The sequence below is a fragment of the Mobula birostris genome, chromosome 7, assembly GCF_030028105.1.
Source record: "Mobula birostris isolate sMobBir1 chromosome 7, sMobBir1.hap1, whole genome shotgun sequence".
Lineage (NCBI taxonomy): Eukaryota > Metazoa > Chordata > Chondrichthyes > Myliobatiformes > Myliobatidae > Mobula > Mobula birostris.
Window position 1 is genome coordinate 1,915,436 of NC_092376.1, and position 22,733 is coordinate 1,938,168.

The window sequence follows — 22,733 nt, forward strand, 5'->3', positions numbered from 1 at the left end:
AGGTCTCAGCCATCAGGCTCTTAAACCTCGGGCAGTACAGGAGACCTGAGTTCAATTCCCACCACTGCCTGTAAGGAGTGTGTATGTTCTCCCTGTGATTGTGTGGCTTTCCTCTGGGTGCTCCAGTTTCCTCCAGCAGTCCAAAGATGTACCAATCGGTAGGTTAATTGGTCATTGTAAATTGTCCTGCGATTAGGATGGGGTTGAAAGAGGGATTGGCTGGAAGGGCCTGTTCCACAACTCGTCTTCACTCGCCCCATCACTGAACCATCCCCACAACCTACGGACTGACTCTCAAGGACTCTTCATCCTCATGTTCCTCATGTTTATTAGAACAGAGAAATTTACAGCACCTTTCAGGCCCTTCGGCCCACAACGTTGTGCCGACCATGTAACCTACTCTAGAACCTGCCTAGAATTTCTCTACTGCACAGCCCTCTGTTTTTCTAAGCTCGATGTACCTAAGAGTATCTTAAAAGACCCTATTGTATCCGCTTCCATCACCGTCGCCAGCAGCCCATTCCACGCACCCACCACACTCTCTGTGAAAAACTTACTCCTGACATCTCCTCTGTAACTACTTCCAAGCACCTTAAAACTAAGCCCCCTTGTTTTAGCTATTTCAACCCTGGTAAAAAGCCTCTAACTATCCACATGATCAAGGCCTCTCATCATCTTGTACACCTCTATCAGGTCACCTCTCATCCTCTGTTGCTCCAAGGAGAAAAGGCCAACTTCACTGAACCTATTCTCATCAGGCATGCTCCCCAATCCAAGCAAATTCCTTGTAAATCTCCTCAGCACTCTCTCTATAGCATTCACATCCTTCCTGTAGCGATGTGACCAGTACTCCAAGTGGGGTGTGACCAGGGTCTTGTATAGCTGTAACATTACCTCACGGCTCTTGAATCAATCCCACGGTTGATGAAGGCCAACACACCATATGCCTTCTTAACCACACAGTCAACCTGTGCAGCAGCTTTGAGTGTCCTATGGAGTCAGACCCTAAGATCTACCTGATCCTCCACACTGCCAAGAGCTTTACTATTAATATTATATTCTGTCTTCATATTTGACCTACCAAAACGAACCACTTCACGCTTATCTGGGTTGAACTCCATCTGCCACTCCTCAGCCCAGTTCTGCATCCTATTGATGACCCGTTGTTACCTCTGACAGCCACTATCCACAACACCCCCAACCTTTGTGTCATCAGCAAACGTACTAACCCACCCCTCCACTTCCTCATCCAGGTCATTTATAAAAATCACAAAGAGCAGGGGTCCCAGACAGATCCATGCAGAACACCACTGGTCACTGACCTCCATGTAGAATACGAACCATCCACAACCACCCTTTGCAAGTTGCAGATCCACAAAGCAAGGTCTTCTTGGATCCTATGCCTCCTTACTCCTTGGAGCCTTGCATGGGGAACCTTATCAAATGCCTTACTGAAATCCATATACACTACATCCACTGCTCTACCTTCATCAATGTGTTTTGTTACATCCTCAAAGAATTCAATTAGGCTTGTAAGGCATGACCTGCCCTTGACAAAGCCATGCTGACTACCCCTAATCAGATTATGTCTCTCCAAATGCTCATAAATCCTGCCTCTCAGAATCTTCTCCAACAATTTGCCCATCACTGATGTAAGACTCACTGGTCTATAATTTCCAGGGATATCTCTGCTCCTTTTCTTCAACAAGGGAATAATGTTTGCAGCCTTCCAATCCTCTGGTACTTCTCCCATCTCTATTTGCTCCTCGATGTCTCTGACTACTGGGGGGGGGGGGTCTATAAAAAAAACCCAGTAGAATTATTGCCCCCTTCCTGTTTCCGACTTCCACCCACATGGACTCAGTAGACAATCCCTCCATGACCACCTCCTTTTCGGCAGCCGTGATACTATCCCTGATTAGCAATGCCACACCCCCACCCTGTCCTTTCTGAAACACCTAAAGCCCAGCACATTCAGCAGCCATTCCTAAAACTGACTCTGCACCTCCATCTAGAACAAAGAATATTTCAGCACAGTACAGGCCCTTCAGCCCACAATTTAACCTACTCTGGCCCTTCCCTCCCACCTGGCCCTCAATTTTTCCATCATCCATGTGCCTATCCAAGACTCTTTTGAATGTTCCTACCTGCCATCAAGGACATCTATACAGAGGGATGCTGGAAAAAGGCCAGTAACATCATGAAGGATCCCACCCACCCTGCTCATGGACTGTTTGTCCCACTCCCATCAGGGAGGAGGCTACGTAGCATCCACACCAGGAACACCAGACTCAAAAGCAGTTACTTTCCCCAAGCAGTAAGGCTGATCAACACCTCCACCCACTAACCCACCCCTCCACACCCCAACCACCACGACTTTATCATTTCCCGTCAGTCACCGTATCTAGAGACACTCCTGTGCCTAGCGTCACTTTATGGACATACAATCAATCTGTGTATATAAGCCATTTTATGTATTTATATTTACTATTTTCTTTACCTTATTGTTTTTTTGGTGCTGCATCGGATCTGGGGTAACAATTATTTCATTCTCCTTTACACTTGTGTACTGGAAATGACATTCAACAATCTTGAATCTAATATAACTGCCTCTACCACCACCCCAGCCTCCCCACCCACCGCACTTGGTGTAACAAGACCATATGATACAGGAGCAGAATTAGGCCCCTTGGCACATCGAGTCAGCTGCGCCATTTCATCACGGCTGATCCATTTTCTCAGCCCCAGTCTCCTGCCTTCTCCCCGTAACCTTTCACGCCCTGACTAATCAAAAGTCTATCAACCTCTGCCTTAAATATACCCAATGACTTGGCCTCCACAGCTGCCTGTGGCAATGAATTCCAAAAATTCACCACTCTCTGGCTAAAGAAATTCCTCATCATCTCCGTTCTAAAAGGATGCTCCTCTTTTCTGAGGCTGTCCTCTCTGGTCCTCGACTCTTCCATCACTGGAATCATCCTCTCCACATCCACTTTAACAAAGCCTTTCACCAGTTTTCAATGAGGTCACCCCTCATTCTCCTGAATTCAGGCCCAAAACCATCAAACACTCTTCATATGACAAGCCATTCAATCCTGGAATCATTTTTGTGAACCTCCTTTAAACACTCTGCGGTTTCAGCACATCCTTTCTAAGATAAAACTCCAAGTGAGGCCTCTCCAGTGGTTTTAAACTCTCAACATTACATTCTGGTATTTATATTCTAGTCCTCTTGAAATGAATGCTAACATTGCATTTACCTTTCCCACCACAGACTCAACCTGCAAATTAACCTTTGGGGAATCCTGCACAAGGACTCCCAAGTTTGTTTGTACCTCAGATTTTTAAATATTCTCTCAATTTAGAAAACAGATTATCCTTTTATTCCTTCTACCAAAGTGCATGACCAGACACTTCCTGTTACTGTATTCCATCTGCCACTTCTTTGCCCATTCACCTAATCTAAGTCCTTCTGTAGCCTCTCTATTTCCTCAAAACTACCTGTCCCTCCACCTATCTTCATATCATCTGCAAACTTTGCAACAAAGCCATCTATTCTGTTACCAAGTCATTGACGTATAATATAAAAAGAAGTGGTCCCAACACAGTCCCCTGTGAAACACCACTAGTCACCGGCAGCCAACCAGGAAAGGCTCCCTTTATTCCCACTTCTTGCCTCCTGACAATCAGCCAATACCCCATCCATGCTAGTGTCTTTCCTGTAATATCATGGGAATCTTGTCAAATGGAACAGCTTCTACCACCAGCCCAGATTCCACACACCCACCCCTCTCTGTGTAATGTGTCTGTCGACCACCAGCCCAGATTCCACACACCCACCCCTCTCTGTGTAATGTGTCTGTCGACCACCAGCCCAGATTCCACACACCCACCTCTCTCTGTGTAATGTGTCTGTCGACCACCAGCCCAGATTCCACACACCCACCTCTCTCTGTGTAATGTGTCTGTCGACCACCAGCCCAGATTCCACACACCCACCCCTCTCTGTGTAATGTGTCTGTCGACCACCAGCCCAGATTCCACACACCCACCCCTCTCTGTGTAATGTGTCTGTCGACCACCAGCCCAGATTCCACACACCCACCCCTCTCTGTGTAATGTGTCTGTCGACCACCAGCCCTGGTTCCACACACCCACCCCTCTCTGTGTAATGTGTCTGTCGACCACCAGCCCTGGTTCCACACACCCACCTCTCTCTGTGTAATGTGTCTGTCGACCACCAGCCCTGGTTCCACACACCCACCTCTCTCTGTGTAATGTGTCTGTCGACCACCAGCCCAGATTCCACACACCCACCTCTCTCTGTGTAATGTGTCTGTCGACCACCAGCCCTGGTTCCACACACCCACCTCTCTCTGTGTAATGTGTCTGTCGACCACCAGCCCTGGTTCCACACACCCACCTCTCTCTGTGTAATGTGTCTGTCGACCACCAGCCCTGGTTCCACACACCCACCTCTCTCTGTGTAATGTGTCTGTCGACCACCAGCCCTGGTTCCACACACCCACCTCTCTCTGTGTAATGTGTCTGTCGACCACCAGCCCTGGTTCCACACACCCACCCCTCTCTGTGTAATGTGTCTGTCGACCACCAGCCCTGGTTCCACACACCCACCTCTCTCTGTGTAATGTGTCTGTCGACCACCAGCCCTGGTTCCACACACCCACCTCTCTCTGTGTAATGTGTCTGTCGACCACCAGCCCTGGTTCCACACACCCACCTCTCTCTGTGTAATGTGTCTGTCGACCACCAGCCCTGGTTCCACACACCCACCTCTCTCTGTGTAATGTGTCTGTCGACCACCAGCCCAGATTCCACACACCCACCTCTCTCTGTGTAATGTGTCTGTCGACCACCAGCCCAGATTCCACACACCCACCTCTCTCTGTGTAATGTGTCTGTCGACCACCAGCCCAGATTCCACACACCCACCTCTCTCTGTGTAATGTGTCTGTCGACCACCAGCCCAGATTCCACACACCCACCTCTCTCTGTGTAATGTGTCTGTCGACCACCAGCCCTGGTTCCACACACCCACCTCTCTCTGTGTAATGTGTCTGTCGGCCACCAGCCCTGGTTCCACACACCCACCTCTCTCTGTGTAATGTGTCTGTCGACCACCAGCCCAGATTCCACACACCCACCTCTCTCTGTGTAATGTGTCTGTCGACCACCAGCCCAGATTCCACACACCCACCTCTCTCTGTGTAATGTGTCTGTCGACCACCAGCCCAGATTCCACACACCCACCTCTCTCTGTGTAATGTGTCTGTCGACCACCAGCCCTGGTTCCACACACCCACCCCTCTCTGTGTAATGTGTCTGTCGACCACCAGCCCTGGTTCCACACACCCACCCCTCTCTGTGTAATGTGTCTGTCGACCACCAGCCCAGATTCCACACACCCACCTCTCTCTGTGTAATGTGTCTGTCGACCACCAGCCCAGATTCCACACACCCACCTCTCTCTGTGCCTCTACTACCAGCCCTGGTTCCACACACCTTCCACCCTCTTCGTAAAAAAAAACCTGACATCGCCATTATATTTCCCTCCAGTCACCTTAAAATTAGCCCTTTTGTATTAGCCATTTCCACCCTGTAAAACAGTCTCTGAGTGTCCACACAATCTATCAAGTCACCTCTCATCCTCCTTCACTCCAGAGACAAAAGCCCCTGATCACTCAACCTCTCCCCATGACACGTAAATCTCCTCTGCACCCTCTCTAAAGTTCCACATTCTTCCTCTAACAAAATGACCAGAACTGAACACAATATTTCAAGTGTAGTCTAACCAGGGTTTTAGAGTATTAGCTGTAAATGGTGTTCATTCACACATTGCCCACCAGCCCCTTGTTTATGCACGGATTCAATCTCTCCATTTTCATCTTCCTTTCAGACTTGTTTGCTCCTCTTACTGAATCACAGAGTTATAGAACACTGCAATACAGAAGTAGGCCATTATTCCCAAAATGTGTCTGCATTAAATTCCATCTGCCATTTCTCAGCCCCTTTTTCTTGCTGGTCCAGATCCTGCTGCAAAACATGAGTCTTTTTCACTGTCCACTATGCTCCCAATCATGGTGTCATCTGCAAATATGCTGATCTAGTTCACCAATCATCTTCAAATTATTGAAATGGATGATAAGTAACAAACCCAGCACCGACGCCTACAGCACTCCACTAGTCACAGGTGTCCAGTCAGAGAGGCAACCATCTACTACCACTCTCTATCTTCTCCCACGAACCCTGCAGCTAACCCAATTTGCTACCTCATCCTGACTGCCAAAGGACTTACATTTCTTGACCAACCACCCACGCAGGAACGTATCAAAGACCTTGTTAAGTCCATGTATACAACATCCACTGTCTTAGCTTCATCACCCTTCTTGATAACTTTTTCAAAAAAAAACTAAGATTGGTTAGACATGACTTCCCATGCACAAAGCCATGCTGATTATCCTTAATCAGATGCATTTCTTATATTCAAGTACCTCATTGTTCCTGCCTGCCTTTACCTGCTATGCACCTCCTTCTTTTTCATAAAAATTCCTCCTTACCTCTGTTCTAAAGGGTCACCCCTCATTTTTAAGGCTGTGCCCTCTAGTTCTAGATACCCCCACCATAGGAAACATCCTTTCCATATCCACCCTATCTAGTCCTTTCATCATTTGGTAGGTTTCAATGAGATCCCCCTGTATTCTTCAAAATTCCAGTGAGTACAGGCCCAAAGCTGCCAAATGTTCCTCACAAGTTAACCCCTTCATTCCCGGAATCATCCTCGTGAACCTTCACTGGACTCTCTCCAATGACAACACATCCTTTCTGAGATATGGGGCCCAAACTGTTGCCAATACTCCAAGTGCAGCCTGACCACTGTCTTATAAAGCCTCAGCGTTATCTCCTTGCTTTTATATTCTATTTGCCTTGAAATAAATGTCAACATTGCATTTGCCTTCTTTACCACAGACTCGACCTGTAAATTAACCTTCTGGGAGTCTTGCACGAGGACTCTCAAGTCCCTCTGCACCTCTGATGTTTGAACCTTCTCCCCATTTAGATAATGGTCTGCACTATTGTTCCTTTTACCAAAATGCATTATCATACATTTCCCAACACTGTATTCCATCTGCCACTTTTTTGCCCATTCTTCCAATTTGTCTGAGTCCTGCTGCAATCATTTTGCTTCCTCAGCGCTACCTACCCCTCCATCTATCTTCGTATCATCTGCAAACTTTGCCACAAAACCACCAATTCCATTATCTAAATCATTGACAATGTGAAAAGTAGCAGTCCCAGTACTGATCCTCGAGGAACACCACTAGTCACTGGCAGTCAACCAGAAAAGGACCCCTTTATTCCCACTCACTGCTTCCTGTCTGTCCACCATTCCTCTGTCCATGCCAGTATCTTTCCTGTCACACCATAGGATCTTATCTTGTTAAGCAGCCTCATTTTTGGCACCTTATCAAACGTCTTCTGAAAATCCAAGTAAATGACATCCACTGCCTCTCCTTTGTCCACCCTGCTTGTTACTTCCTCGAAGAACTCTAACAGAAACCATGCTGACTTTGTCTTATTTTATCATTAGTCTCCAAGTCCCCCAAAACCTCATCCTTAATAATAGACTCCAACACTTTCCCAACCACTGAGGTTATACTAACTGGTCTATAATTTCCTCTCTTTTGCCTTCCTCCCTTCTTAAAGTGTGGAGTGACATTTGCAATCTTCCAGGACTATGCCAGAATCAAGTGATTCTTGAAAGATCATGCCCAATGCATCCGTTATCTCTTCAGCAACCTCTCTCAGGGCTCTGGGATATAGTCCAACTAGCCCAGATGACCTATCCACCTTAAGACCTTTCAATCTGCCTAGCACTTTTACCTTTGTAATAACAATGGCATTCACTCCGTTCCCTGACACTCACCGACCTCTGGCACATTGCTAGAGTCTTTCACAGTGAAGACTGATGCAAAATACCCATTAAGTTCATCTGCCATTTCTATGTCCCTTGTTAGTATCTCACCAGCTTCATTTCCTAGTGGTCCAATATCAACCCTCACCTCCCTTTTACTCTCTATATAACTGAAAAATATTTTAATATCCTGCTTTATGATAGTGGATATTTTGCCCTCATATTTAATCTTTTCCCTTCTTATAGCTTTTTGATGGATTTTAAAAGCTTCCCTTCCTCATCATCCAACTTCCCACTCACTTTTGCTACCTTATATGCCCTCTCCTTGGCTTTTATGCAGTCCTTAACTTCCTTTGTCAACCGCAGTAGCCTACCCTTGCCACTTGAGGAAAACTTCTTCTGTGGGACATATCTATCCTGCGCCTTGTGAAATATTCCCAGAAACCTCTGCCATCATCCCCGCCAGTATCCTCCCCCAATCCACCTGGTCAAGCTCCTTTCTCATATATTTGTAATTCCCTTTATTCCATTGTGATATTGATGCTTGAGAGTTACGCTTCTCCCTCTCAAACTGCAGTATGAATTCAATCATATTATGATCACTGGCTTCTAAGGGTTCCTTTACATTATTCTATAGGCATCCGTTAGTCTCATGAGACCATGGATTTGCACCTTGGAAGGTTTCCAGGGCGCAGGCCTGGGCAAGGTTGTATGGAAGACCAGCAGTTGCCCATGCTGCAAGTCTCCCCTCTCCACGCCACCGATGTTGTCCAAGTGAAGGGCATTAGGACCCATACAGCTTGGCACCAGTGTCGTCACAGAGTAATGTGTGGTTAAGTGCCTTCCTCAAGGACACAACACGCTGCCTTAGCCAAGGCTTGAACTAGCCACCTTCAAATCACTAGACAAATGCCTTAACTACTTGGCCATGTGCCAACACTCCTTTACATTAAGTTCCCTAATAAGATGTGTTTTTTTTTACACAACACCCAATCTAAGGTAGCCTTTAGCATATAACTGATCTAAAAAGCCATCTCATAGGCATTCAACAAATTTCATCTCTTGTGATCTGACACCAACCTGATTTCCCAATCCCCTTGTAATTTGAAATCACCCATTACAATTGTGCCATTACCATTATGACATGCCTTTTCCAGATCCCTTTGCAATCTCAACCCCACAGCTTGGCTACTATACATGATTCTCTTAATAGTTTTTCTCCCCTTGCAGTTTCTTAACTCCAACCACAAAGATTCAACATTCTCTGACCCAATGTCACCTCTTTCTCAAGAAGAGTAATTCCATTTCCTTACTAACAGAGGCACACCACTGCCTATGATCTTCTTTCAGCCACGACTCTGTGACACCCTCAATGTCACACCCACCAATCTCTAATTGCACCACAAGTTCATCCACCTATTCCGAATGCTACGCGCATTTAAATACAGCACCTTCAGTCCTGCATTCTTTGCCCTTTTGAATTTTGCCTCTGTGGTACAATTTGCTCTTTGCTCTGTCTGCATTTGTGCACAATCACTGGCTTGTCCTCCTTACATTCATTTTACACCCATCAGCTCCTTTCTGATACCATCAAAATCCGTCTTTCTCCAATTTAGAATCTCAGCACCAGGTCCAGACCCATCCTTTGCCATAACTATCTTGAAACCCATCACATTATGATCACTGGATGCAAAGTGTTCACCTACACAAAGTTCTGTCACCTGCCCTGTCTCATTTCCCCAATAGTATTACACTCTCTCTGGTTGGGACTTCTGTGTACTGATTAAGGAAACTTTCCTGAATACATTTAACAGCTCTATCCCCTTTACACTATGGGAATCCCAGTCAATATGTGGGAAGTTAAAATCATCTACTATCACAACCTTATGTTTCTTGCAACAATCTATGATCTCTCTACAAATTTGCTCCTCTCAACCCCATGGACTGTTGTGCGGTCTAAAACATAATTCTATTAACGTGGTCATACCTTTCTTATTCCTCTTTTTTCCCATAAAGCCTTAGTAGATGAGTTCACTAGTCTTTCCTGACTGAGCACTGCAATGACATTTTCCCTAACTAATAATGCCTCCCTCCCGCCCTATTTCAGCTTAAACAGAACCCTGGAACTTTGATCTGCCAGTCCTGCAACCAAGTCTCACTAATGCTACAATATCATAATTCCAGGTGTTAACCCATGCCGTAAGCTCATTTGCCTTTCCTACAATACTTCTTGCATTGATATATGCACAACTTAGAATAATTGTGCATCACATTTGACCTTTTGATTCCTGACCTTGTCTGAGGTCTTAACATCTGTCTCCACAACCTCTCCACTATCTGTTCTGGCACTCTGATTCCTATCTCCCTGCCATTCTAGTTTAATCCCCCCTCCTGCCCAAGTCCACTAGGATATTAGTCCCCTTCCACTTCAGGTTCCACCTTCCCTGGAGGAGATCCCAATGATCCAAAAATCTGAGCCTTCCCTCCTACAACAACTCCTTATTTCTGGCCTCATAGCATGTGGCATGGTTAGCAATCCTGAGATCACAACCTTGGAGGGCCTGTCCTTTAACTTGGCACCTAACTCCGTGAACTCACTTTGCAGAACTTTGTCACTCTTCCTACCCATGTCATCATGTCATTGGTACCTACATGGACCATGACCTCTGGCTGCTCACAATCTGACTTAAGATCGCTGAAGACTCAATCTGAGATGTCTCTTTCCCTGGCACCCAGAAGGCAGCATACTATTTGGGAATCTCGTTCTCATCCACAGCACTTTTTTTTCTCTTCTCCTAGCTAAAGAATTCCCAATTACCACAGCTTCCCACCCCCTTCCTTTCTGAGCCACAGGGCTAGACTCAGAGGACTGCTGTGGCTTTCCTCTGCCAGGTCACCAACAGCCCCCCGCCCCACCCTCACAACAGTATCCAAAGTGGTATACCTGTTGTTGAGGGAAACGGCCACAGGCGTACTCTGTGGCTGTCTATCCCCTTTCATTCTCCTGACAGTTACCCAATTATTTGTGACCTGCACCTTGGGTGCTGTCTATCAACCCCTCAGTCTCCTGAATGATCTGGAGTTCATCCAGTTCCACCTCCAACTTCTTAACACAGATTTTTAGAAACTGCAGTTGGATGCACTTTTTGCAGGTATAGTCATCAGGGACTCTGCCTTCCCACATCCCCCAAGAGGAGCATTCCTCTATCCTGCCTGACATCCCCACTGCTCTAAATGTGCAATAAGAAAGATCAAATAACAAAGAAAACCTACCTTTGGCCTATGCCTCCCCTCGCCGAAACCTCAACTCCCCACTCTTAACACCGGACCACTCAAACAATGGCCACTCCACTAAAAACTAACTTCGTTCTATTGGACCATACCAAGTGTTTTGTGTCTCCATTTTACATGTGAGAAATGATTCTGAATGGGTGATGTAGGGTGTTACTCCTTCTCAGCCACCATCCCGCAGCACATTCCTGTTGGCTGGCCCGATCCTTTCCAGAATTCCAGTTTGCCCATTGGTATGGTGCATGACACTATTCCCAGACTTGATACAGATGCCTGTCTCACATTGCCCTCTGCAAGTGGGTAGCTGAGACCCCGGCTCTCATATCTAGGAAAGGATATGTCGTTATTAGAGAGGGTCAAGGGGAGGATCATGAAAATTATCCCGTGAACATATCTTGTTTAGATCAAACATCAGAATGCAGAAGAAATGTGATCCAAGTGACTCTGACCACGGAATGATTGTTGGTGCCAGACGGGGCGGTTTGAGTATCTCAGAAACTGTTGCTCTCCTGGGATTTTCATGCACAACAGTCACAAGTTTACAGAGCACGGTGTGAAAAGCAGAAACAGCCAGTGAGTGGCAGTTCTCTGGATGAAAGTGCCCCGTTCATGAGAGAAGTCAGAGGAGAATGGCCAGACTGGTTCAAGCCGACAGGAAGGCGACCGTAACTCAAATAACCATGCGTTACAACAGTGGTGTGCAGAACAGCATCTCTGAATGCACAACACAGTGGAGGGGCTACAGCAGGAGACCACAAACATACACTCAATGGTCAGTTTACTAGGTACAGGAGGTGGCCACTGTGTGTGTGTATCTGTGGTAGTTGTTGAATGAATTTTCTAGTAAGTACAGCATAACTGATTCTGTTTTTTCTAGAAGCTTCTCAGTGTTTGTTTATTTTATTAATTTAGAGATACAGTGTGAACAGGCCCTTCCAGCCCAGTGACCCACTGATTTAACCCGAACCCAATCACAGGACAATTCACAATGACCAATTAACCTACTACCCGGTACATTTTGGACGGTGGCAGGAAACCCATGCAGTCACGGGTAGAATGTACAGTGGCAGCTGCCATGCCAGTTCAATCTGACTATTTTATAGGGTAATTGAAATGCTGTCATCTCTACTGAGTATGAGATGACCAGCACTTCCTTTTGTTTGATTTTTCTGTTCTTTGTTCTGGTAACATTTAATAAAATGTCTGTAAGCACCACGGCAGTATTACAGCTTGGCTTGTTCTGCAGTCCAGTCTCAGCACTGCCTGTAAAGAGTCTCTGCGTGTTCTCCTAGTGGAATGTGTGTGCTTCCTCTGGCTCTCTCAGTCCAAAGGTGGGTTAACTGGTCATTGTAAATTGTCCCGGAATTAGATTAGGGTTAAATTGGGGGTGGGGGGGGGGGTCATGGGTTGCTACGTGTACAGCTCGAAGGGCTGGAGGGCCTATTCCAAGATGTATCTCGAAAATAAATAAAATAATAGAATAAAGTAACAATAAATAAAATTAAATATACATGGGTCACACCTTGAGGACCTCCCTGAGACTGGATGGCTGAGTGTCCAAGGCCCGCGGCTCCCACAATGTCACCCCTGACCCCAGTGACCTCCCGCCGTGACCCTTCACACCATCCATCGCGATCCCTCACACCATCTGTCAGCGCCTGCTCGGGCCAGGTCAGTGACAGGCAATGGAGTGAGGGATGAGGAAGAGTTCCATTGGATACCCCGTAATCTCCCAATGCACTGGGCCAAGCATTCCCACCCACCTATTGATAGGGGACGGGTAGGAAGAGGGAAGGAGGCAGGTGGGGGGGGGGAGGGACACAGGAGGGGTAGGGGAGGGTGATGTGGAGGGGGAGAGAGAAGGGGAAGGCTCTCTACTGAGACACTGACACTGGGCGAGGTAACACTGATGTTTATTCTGATGACAGTAGGGGCGTTTCGATCGGTGCTGGTGGGGGTGACGAGAGAAAGGCCGGGCTCCAGGACCCAAATCCTCGCCACCCCCACAAACCCACTGCCCTGCCAACACTGCTGTACCCCTTCCTGAGGTCCTCCCCACCCCAGAACTGGCATCACCCACGTAGAATGCCAATGAGATGGAATAGCAGAGCAGACTCGATGGGCTGAATGGGCTAACTGCTCCGAGGACAGAGTCCATGGGGGAGGGTGTCTAACCCAGTGCTCTGGGTGAGGAGGAGACCCTGGGGTAAGAGGTACAGGAGGGTGGGGCACGATGAGAGGGTGAGACGGACAGTAGGTACACGGCTGGGACCCAGACGGTTATAGACGGAGAACGAAGACAGGGTGGGGTGGGAGGGAAGGGAAAGCTGAGAGGTTGCAGGTTGTTGTCACACTAACCAGGGAAAGGCACGTTCCAGTCTGTGTGGGTGGGGAGGGGTGGAACAATGAGTGCTGAACGGGGGGGAGGGGGGTGCAGAGGGAGACTGTGACTCGCTCAATCCAATGTAGGGTGAGTGGGGGCTCTCGCTGGGAGGTGGGATGTCGAGTCAGGGGGTCTGTGAGCCAGAGCGCTTGGGTCGGAGGGAACCCAGCAGGGACTGCACTCCCTTCCTGACGCTGGAGCCCACCCTCCTGGCGACAGAGTCTGCACACGGCACGGTGGGGGGAGAGCCTGGCCCAGGGGGACGAGCATCCAGACACTTCTGGTAACGTAGCTGTGGGGGTGGGGGAGAGAGAGAGAGAAGGGTGGGGTTTAGTGAGGGGGCAGCATCCATCCTGCCGCATTTACCCCTTCTACCGCTCTGACACCCTCCATCAAACATACACTCCCACACGCTCCCCCGCATAAGCATAGCCCATCGCTTACATCCGACATCTCCGCTTACAGGCCAGTCTACTCCCACCCTCCAGCCCACTGACCCCTCCCTCTCCCTCAGAAGAGCTCCTCACATGTCCCACACCACCTCACCATCCCCTCACTCTCCCACTTACCCCTCCACTCCTGTACCCCCTCCCTCCCTCTAACCTCTCCCTCCCCTCCTCCTCTTGCCCACTCCCCCTTTCCCCCCCTTCCCCGTACCCGACTCCCCTTCTCTTACCCCCTGCCCTGTTCCCTCCCTCCCCGTACCGCTGCCCCCTCTCCCACCTCTCCCCCATCCTCCCTTCCAGCCACCAGCAGCACCCCAAACCTCAGCACTCTCACCATGCAGGCAGCCTGTACAGCCTCGGACAGCCCTGCAGCGTTGGGTTCACACCAGAACATGTGGCAATCAAATTGGTCGGGGCCAGAGGCCATAATGAAGGCAAAGGAGTGGACGTCTCGTCCTACCCCCATGAACGAGAGGAAACGCACCCGACACTCGGACAGAACCTCACCGGCCTGAGGGAGATCATAGCAACATTGTCCGGTTAGGGAGACGGCTGTAATTAGTATCAGAGTCACAGAACACCGCAGCACAGAAACAGACCCTTCGACCCATCTACTCTGTACTGTACTATTTATCTGCCTAGTTCCATCGACCTGCAGCCGGACCATAGCTCTCCATAGCCCACCCATCCATGTATCTACCCAGCTTTCTCTTAACTGTTGAAATCAAACCCAAATCCATCACTTGTGCTGGCAACTCGTTCCACACTCTCACTACCCTCTGAATGAAGAAGTTCCCCCTCATGTTCGCCTTAAATATTTCACCTTTCACCCTTAACCTATGACCTCTAGTTCTAGTCTCACCCACCCTCAGTGGAAAAAGCCTGATAATTTTGTATACCTTTATCAAATCTCCCCTCAGTCTTCTACGCTCTAGAGGACCTATTCAATCTTTCTCTGTAGCTGAGGTCCTCAAGTCCTGGCAACATCCTTGTAAATATTCTCCACACTCTATCAGCTGATATCTTTCCTGTAGGTTGGTGACCAAAACTGCACACAATACTCCAAGTTAGGCTTCACCAAAGTCTTTTACAACTTCAGCATAATATCCCAACTCTGATACTCAGGATTCAGATTCATGAAGGCCAATGTTCCAAAGGATCTCTTTTATGACCTGATCTACCTGTGATGTTTTTTAAGGAATTATGGGTCAATATTCCCAGATCCCTCTGTTCTACCACACTCCTCAGTGCCCTACCACTCACCACGCAAGAACTATCCTGGTGCCTCACACTTGTCTGTATTAAATTCCATCTGCCATTTTTCCAGCTTGCCCAGATCCCGCGGCAAGCTTCCTCGCTGTCCACTACACTCCCAATATGGTGTCATCCACAAATTTACTAATCTAGTTTACCACACTATCATCAAAACGATAAGTATAGAAGGAAACACCAACAGGTGCAGCAATGCTCGTGGCCTCCAGTGACGTGTGATCCTGATCACAATATGGATATCCCCCAGAGGGAGAGAAGGACCGAGTCAGTCAGTGTACAGATACTCCCCTGAGAGACACCAGTCAGGGTATAGATCTCTCCCTGAGGGACTGAGACACTGGTCAGTGTACAGATATTCCCCCTGAGAGTGAGGGACTGAGAGACACTGGTCAGTGTACAGATATTCCCCTGGGAGACAGGGACTGAGAGACACCGGTCAGTGTACAGATACTCCCCTGAGAGAGAGGGACTGAGAGACACCGGTCAGTGTGTCCTGTGTGTGTAACAATAAATGGGTTGCCGCTCCACGTACAGACGTGAATAGACTGTGTTCCCTGCCCCAGCTCACCTCCTCACTGACGATAGTGACTGTTGCGGATGCCACGTTGACGACAACAGGAGTCCAGCTCTCTCTGCTGGTATTCACTGTCGTACTCTCCAGAGCACTGTTAATTACATCCATACCTGTTCAGGGAGAGCACAAGACTCGTTCAGAGTGGCACTGGGATTTGCTACTTGTAACTATATGTGCTGTAACGAGAGGTTGGACAAACTTGGGTTGCTTTCTCTGGAGTGATGGAGGCCGAGTGGAGATCTGATGGAAGTTTATAAGATTATGAGAGACACAGACAGACAGGGATAAAATGTCTAAAACCAGAGGGCAGGCATTTAAGGTGAGAGGGGGAAATTGCAAAGGAGATGTGAGGGGCAACACACATCAAAGTTGCTGGTGAACGCAGCAGGCCAGGCAGCATCTCTAGGAAGAGGTGCAGTCGACGTTTCAGGCCAAGACCCTTCGTCAGGACTAACTGAAGGAAGAGTGAGTAAGGGATTTGAAAGTTGGAGGGGGAGGGGGAGATCCAAAATGATAGGAGAAGACAGGAGGGGAGGGATGGAGCCAAGAGCTGGACAGGTGATTGGCAAAAGGGATATGAGAGGATCATGGGACAGGAGGTCCGGGAAGAAAGACAAGGGGGGGGGACCCAGAGGATGGGCAAGGGGTAAATTCAGAAGGACAGAGGGAGAAAAAGGAGAGTGAGGGAAAGAATGTGTGCATAAAAATAAGTAACAGATGGGGTACGAGGGGGAGGTGGGGCCTAGTGGAAGTTAGAGAAGTCGATGTTCATGCCATCAGGTTGGAGGCTACCCAGATGGAATATAAGGTGTTGTTCCTCCAACCTGAGGGTGGCTTCATCTTTACAGTAGAGGAGGCCGTGGATAGACATGTCAGAATGGGAATGGGATGTGGAATTAAAATGTGTGGCCACTGGGAGATCCTGCTTTCTCTGGCGAACAGAGCGTAGGTGTTCAGCAAAGCGGTCTCCCAGTCTGCGTCGGGTCTCGCCAATATATAAAAGGCCACATCGGGAGCACCGGACGCAGTATATTACCCCAGCCGACTCACAGGTGAAGTGTCACCTCACCTGGAAGGACTGTTTGGGGCCCTGAATGGTGGTAAGAGAGGAAGTGTAAGTGTGAGGGGCAAGTTTTTTTTAAAACACAGAGTGGTGGGTGCCTGGGTGGAGTAGCGGCAGATACATTAGGGACTTTTAAGAGCTGTTTAGACAGGCACATGGATGTGAGGGAAGAGAAGGATATGGACATTGTGTGGGAAGAAGGGATTAGTTTATACCAGGAAATCTGCAGATGCTGGAAATTCAAGCAGCACACACAAAATGCTGGTGGAACACAGCAGGCCAGGCAGCATCTCTAGGAAGAAGTACAGTTGACGTTTCGGGTCAAGACGAAGGGTCAGCACTACCTACCCCTCCGCCTATCTTCATATCATCCACAAGCGCCGCCACAAAGCCATCAATTCCATTATCTAAATCATTGACAAACAATGCGAGAAGTTGCGGTCCCAGTACTGACCCCTGGACATAAGGAATAGAAGCAGCAGGAGGCATTCCGGCCCATCAAGCCTGCCCCGCCCTGCAATAAGATCATGGCTAATCTGTCCGTAAACTCAGCTCTACCTACCTGCCTTTTCCCCATAACCATTAATTCCCCTACTATGTAAAAATCTATCTAACTGTATCTTAAATACAACTGCTTCCCTGGGCAGAGAATTCCACAGATTCACCACTCTCTGGGAAAAACAGTTTCTCCTCATCTCCGTCCTAAATCTTCTCCCCTGAATCTTGAGGCAATGTCCCCTAGTTCTAGTCTCGCCTACCAATGGAAACAACTTTCCTACTTCTATCTTATCTATCCCTTTCAAAATTTTGTATGTTTCTGTAAGATCCCCTCTCATTCTTCTGAACTCCAGAGAACTCCCAGGCGACTCAATCTCTCATAGGTTAACCCCTTCATATCTGGAATCAACCTGGTGAACCTCCTCTGCACTGCCTCTAAAGCCAGTATATCCTTCCACAAGTATGGAGACCAGAACTGCACACAGTACTCCAGGTGCAGCCTCACCAGTACCCTGTATAGTTGCAGCATGACCTCCCTGCTCTTAAATTCAATCCCTCTAGTAATGAAGGCCAACATTCTGATTGCCTTCTTATTAACCTGTTATACCTGCAAGCCAACTTTTTGTGATTCATGCACAAGCACTCCCAAGTCCCTCTGCACAACAGCATGCTGCAAACTTTCACCAATTAAATAATAATCTGCTCTTCTATTATTCCTTCCAAAGTGGATGATCTCACATTTACTGACGTTGTATTCCATCTGCCAGACCTTGGCCCACTTCACTTAACCCATCTATATCCCTCTGCAGACTCTCCACCTCCTCTGCACAATTTGCTTTTCCACTCAGTTTAGTGTCATCAGCAAATTTTGCTACACTACACTCAGTCCCCTCTTCCAAATCATCAATGTAAATGGTAAACAGCTGTGGGCCCAGCACTGACCCCCGCAGCACCCCACTCACCACTGACTGCCAACCAGAGAAACACCCATTTATACCAACTCTCTGCCTTCTATTGGTTAACCAATCCACTATCCATGCCAATACACTTCCTCCGACTCCATGCATCCGTATCTTATTTATAAGTCTTTTGTGCGGCACCTTATCAAACGCTTTCTGGAAATCCAAGTATACGACAGCCATCTGTTCCCCTCTATCCACTGCACTCATTATGTCCTCAAAGAACTCCAGTAAGATTGTCAAACAGGACCTGCCCTTTCTGAATTCATGCTGCATCTGTCTAATGGAACCACTCGTTTCTAAATATTTCGCTATTTCTTCCTTAATGACAGCTTCAAGTATTTTTCCGACTACAGATGTTAAGCTAACTGGCCTATAGTTGCCCATCTTTCGCCTACATCCTTTTTTAAATAGTGGCGTGGCATTTGCTGTCTTCCAATCCGCCACTGCAGAACACCACTGGTCACTGGCAAACAACCAGAAAAGGCTCCCTTTATTCCCACTCGCTGCCTCCTGCCTGTCAGCCATTCCTCTATCCATGCCAGTATCTTTCCTGTAACACCATAGGATTTTATCTTGTTAAGCAGCCTCATGTGTGGCACCAAATGCCCTCTGAAAATCCAAGTAAATGACATCCTCATGTGTGGCATCAAATGCCCTCTGAAAATCCAAGTAAATGACATCCACGGCCTCTCCTTTGTCCACCCTGCTTGTTACTTCCTCGAAGAATTCTAACATATTTTTCAAACAAGATTGCCCTTTCCAAAAACCATGTTGACTTTGACTTACTTTATCTTTAGTCTTCAAGTACCTCGAAACTTTATCCTTAATAATAAAGTCTAACACTTTCCCAACCACTAAGGCTAGGCTAACTGGCCTATAATTTCCTTTCTTTTGCTTTCCTCCCTTCTTAGAGAGTGGAGCGATATTTGCGTTGTCCAGTCCTCTGGGACCATGCCTGAATCAAATGATCCCTGAAAGATCATGACCAATGCATCCGTTATCTCTTCAGGAACCTCTCTCAGGGCTCTGGGATGTAGTCCTTCTGATCCCGGTGACTTATCCACCTGAAGATCTTTGAGTTTGCCTGGCACGTTTTCCTTTGTAATTGCAATGGCACTCACTCCTGCTCCCTGACAGTCACAGACCTCTGGCACACTGCTAGTGTCTTCCACAGTGAAGACAGATGCAAAGTACCCATTAAGTTCATCTGCCATTTCTTTGTTCCATCATTACCACCTCACTAGCATCACTTTCCAGTGGTCCAAATCAACTCTCACCTCTCTTTCACTCTTTATAAAACAAAAAAAACTTTGCATCCTGCTTTATATTATTGGCTGGTTTGCACTCATATTTCATCTTTTTCATTCTTTTTGCTGTTTTAGTTGCCTTTTGATAGATTTTAAAAGCTTCCTCTTCACCCAACTTCCCACTCACTTTTGCTACCTTATAAGCCCTTTCCTTGGCTCTTATGCAGTCCTTAACTTCCCTTGTCAATCACAGTTGCCTGCTATTTGATAATTACTTCTCCTGTGGGACTTATCTATCCTGCACCTTGTGAACTATTCCCAGAAACTTCAGCCATCTCTGCTCTGCTGTCATCCCTGCCAGTAACCTCCTCCAATTAAGCTCCTCTCTCATGTCTCTGTAATTCTCTTTATTCCATTGCTATACAGATATATGTGACTTATGCTTCTCCCTCTCAAATTGCAGTATGAATTCAATCATATTATGATCACTCCCTCCTAAGGGTTCCTTTACGTTAAGCTCCCTGATACGATCTGGGTTATTACACAACACCCAATCTAAGATGGCCTTTCCCCTGAGTCGATTCAAGCACAAGCTGCTCTAAAAAGCCATCTCATAGACACTCAATAAACTCCCTATCTTGTGATCCCACACCAACCTGATTTTCCCAATCCCCCATTACAATTGTGACATTACCCTTATGACAAGCGTCCCTTGTGAGATGATCATGGGGTGATCTGGCTTCCTCTCACAGTCCAGAGATCTCCGAGTTAGTCATTGTAAATTGTCCTGTCATTAGGCTCGTGGTTAAATTGGGGTTTGCTGGGTGGCGCAGCTCAAAGAGCCAGAAGGGGCCGTTTCTCGAGAAAAATAAACCAAATAGGAGGAGGTGCAGAGGAGAGTGGCTGCCAAACCATAAGACCAAAAAGCATAGGAGCAGAATGAGGCCATTCGGGCCTTTGAGCTTGTTCTGGCAACATTGGAGAAATCAGCATTCATGCTGTGGATTTAGGCAATGGGATACGGGATATGGTATTCAGCACACAAGATACTTGCCTTCATTACCCAGGACACAGAACATTAGAACAGGAAGGATATTAACACATTGGTTAGGCCACAACTGGGGACTTAGTGTAGTTCTGGTTTCTGCATTGTGGAAGGAGGTGTCTGCACTGGAAAGGGTTTGTGTGGTGGGTAGTGGGCAGTGGGGATTGGTGCAGGAGGGGCAGGGTGTTGGTGGGGAAGAGTGGAGGAGTGAAGGTTCATAGAGGGAGGGTGTCAGACAGAGATGTGAGAGTGCACTCACCCTGGGGTGAGTGAGCTCAAGGAGGGACATCACAAGGCGAGGGCTGTAGGTCTGTGACTCCCAACGCCCTCACCCCACTCCCACAGACATAATGCACAGGGTTTCGGGGAACATCCCCGACGTTTACCACAAACCAATACCGATAAACACAAGGTATCACTCCCCGCCCCCCCCACCAATCACAAACTACTCCACCCTCCTCTCCCCACTCTCCCCTAGCCACCCAGAGACCACAGGTTGCCCAAAACTCCAGGAACTGGTGACATCCCATGGACAGTCAGGGACCAGGAACCTCTCACCACTCCCACCCCATTTCCCACCACCTCAGGCCCAGTCACTGTTCCCCAGGTTGTCTGCAGTTTCTCAGATCTGGCCTAGGATGGGTACAGCAGCTCATCTGGGGAGGAACAGTTGGGTGCCCTCTCTACACTGTCCCATCTGTGAGGAGGGGATAGTCCCAGTCCACACACACCCTCTGGCTGGTGGGTGGGAGAGAACCCCTGGGATCTGGCCGGGGAAGGGTCCAGGTGGGTCCATACCTGATCTGTGCAGCACTGAGCCTGGCCTGGCTCCCAGCCCCACCCTCCAGACGCTCCTCCTGTCTGATGGGAGGAAGCACGGGTGAGCGATCCCATTGCTCACATATGCACACACTCAGACTCTCACATACACACACACACAACCCATACGTACACTCACACACACCCCAGACGTACACTCAGACTCTCACATACACACACACAACCCATACATACACACACACACCCCAGACGTACACTCAGACTCTCACATACACACACACAAACCCACCCATGCATACACACAACCCATATGTACACTCAGACTCTCACATACACACAACCCATACGTACACACACACACACACACACACACACACACACACACTCTCACTCACACAAACCACACACCTACATACTCTCACACAAAGGCTCTCTCCCACAGAAACGGCTACATACTGTTTCACACACACAGACAGACTGTGCCAGGGTTAGCCAGATGGCAGCATGGAGCAGAGTGATACGCTGTTAGTTTGATAGCGACAATCACTGCACTGGGCTGTCTAGTCCACGGCAGTTCACAACCAGAAACACTGAAAAATGAACAGGCTAATAAACAGTCCCTGAAAGGGCTGGGGGAGTGATCTCACCATCATTGTCATTAAAGAAGGCCGTAAGGAGGGAAAAGATGAAATATGAAGGTAAGCTAGCCAATAACATCAAGATGGATACCAGAAGATTTTTCAGATATATAAAGAGTAAAAGAGCGGTGAGAACAGATACTGGACATTGAAGAATAACACTGCAGAGCAGTAATGGGGGACAAGGAAATGCTGGATGAACCAACTATGTTGCATCAGTCTACACTACGGAAGACTCCAGCAGTATGCTGGAAGTTCAAGAGTGTCAGGGGCCGAAGTAAGTGGTTGCTAATACGAGGGAGAAGGTGCTTGGGAAGCTGAAAGGTCTGAAAGTAGGTAAGTCCCCTGGACCATATGGACTACCTCAGGGTTCTGAAATAGGTAGCTGAAGAGATTGTGGAGGCAGTAGTAATGATCCTTTAAGAATCACTGGATCCTGGCATGAGGACTGGAAAATTGCAAATGTCAAACAAGAGAAAATCTGCAGATGCTGGAGGAACTCAGCAGGCCAGGCAGCATCTATGGGAAAAAGTACAGTCGAGGTTTCGGCCCAAAACGTCGACTGTACTTTTTTCCATAGATGCTGCCTGGCCTGTTGAGT

At 47.8% G+C, this 22,733-nt stretch overlaps 1 protein-coding gene across 3 annotated transcripts in view; it reads right to left on the reverse strand.

Annotated features, from left to right (window-relative positions):
- Positions 1-12,093: 12,093 nt before the first annotated feature.
- The window catches only part of apbb1 (amyloid beta (A4) precursor protein-binding, family B, member 1 (Fe65)), a 95,883-nt gene continuing 85,243 nt past the window's right edge, over positions 12,094-22,733 (reverse strand). For 2 of the 3 annotated variants that reach the window (XM_072262431.1, XM_072262429.1), the window contains exons 11-14: positions 21,513-21,575; positions 15,894-16,009; positions 14,388-14,564; positions 12,094-13,899 (exon numbers count right to left, since the gene is read on the reverse strand). In XM_072262431.1, coding sequence (XP_072118532.1) covers positions 13,732-13,899; positions 14,388-14,564; positions 15,894-16,009; positions 21,513-21,575 — 524 coding nt within the window. In that variant the 3' untranslated portion in view covers positions 12,094-13,731. The remainder of the gene's footprint in view (positions 13,900-14,387; positions 14,565-15,893; positions 16,010-21,512; positions 21,576-22,733) is intronic. The other variant, XM_072262430.1, reaches the window with a different exon arrangement.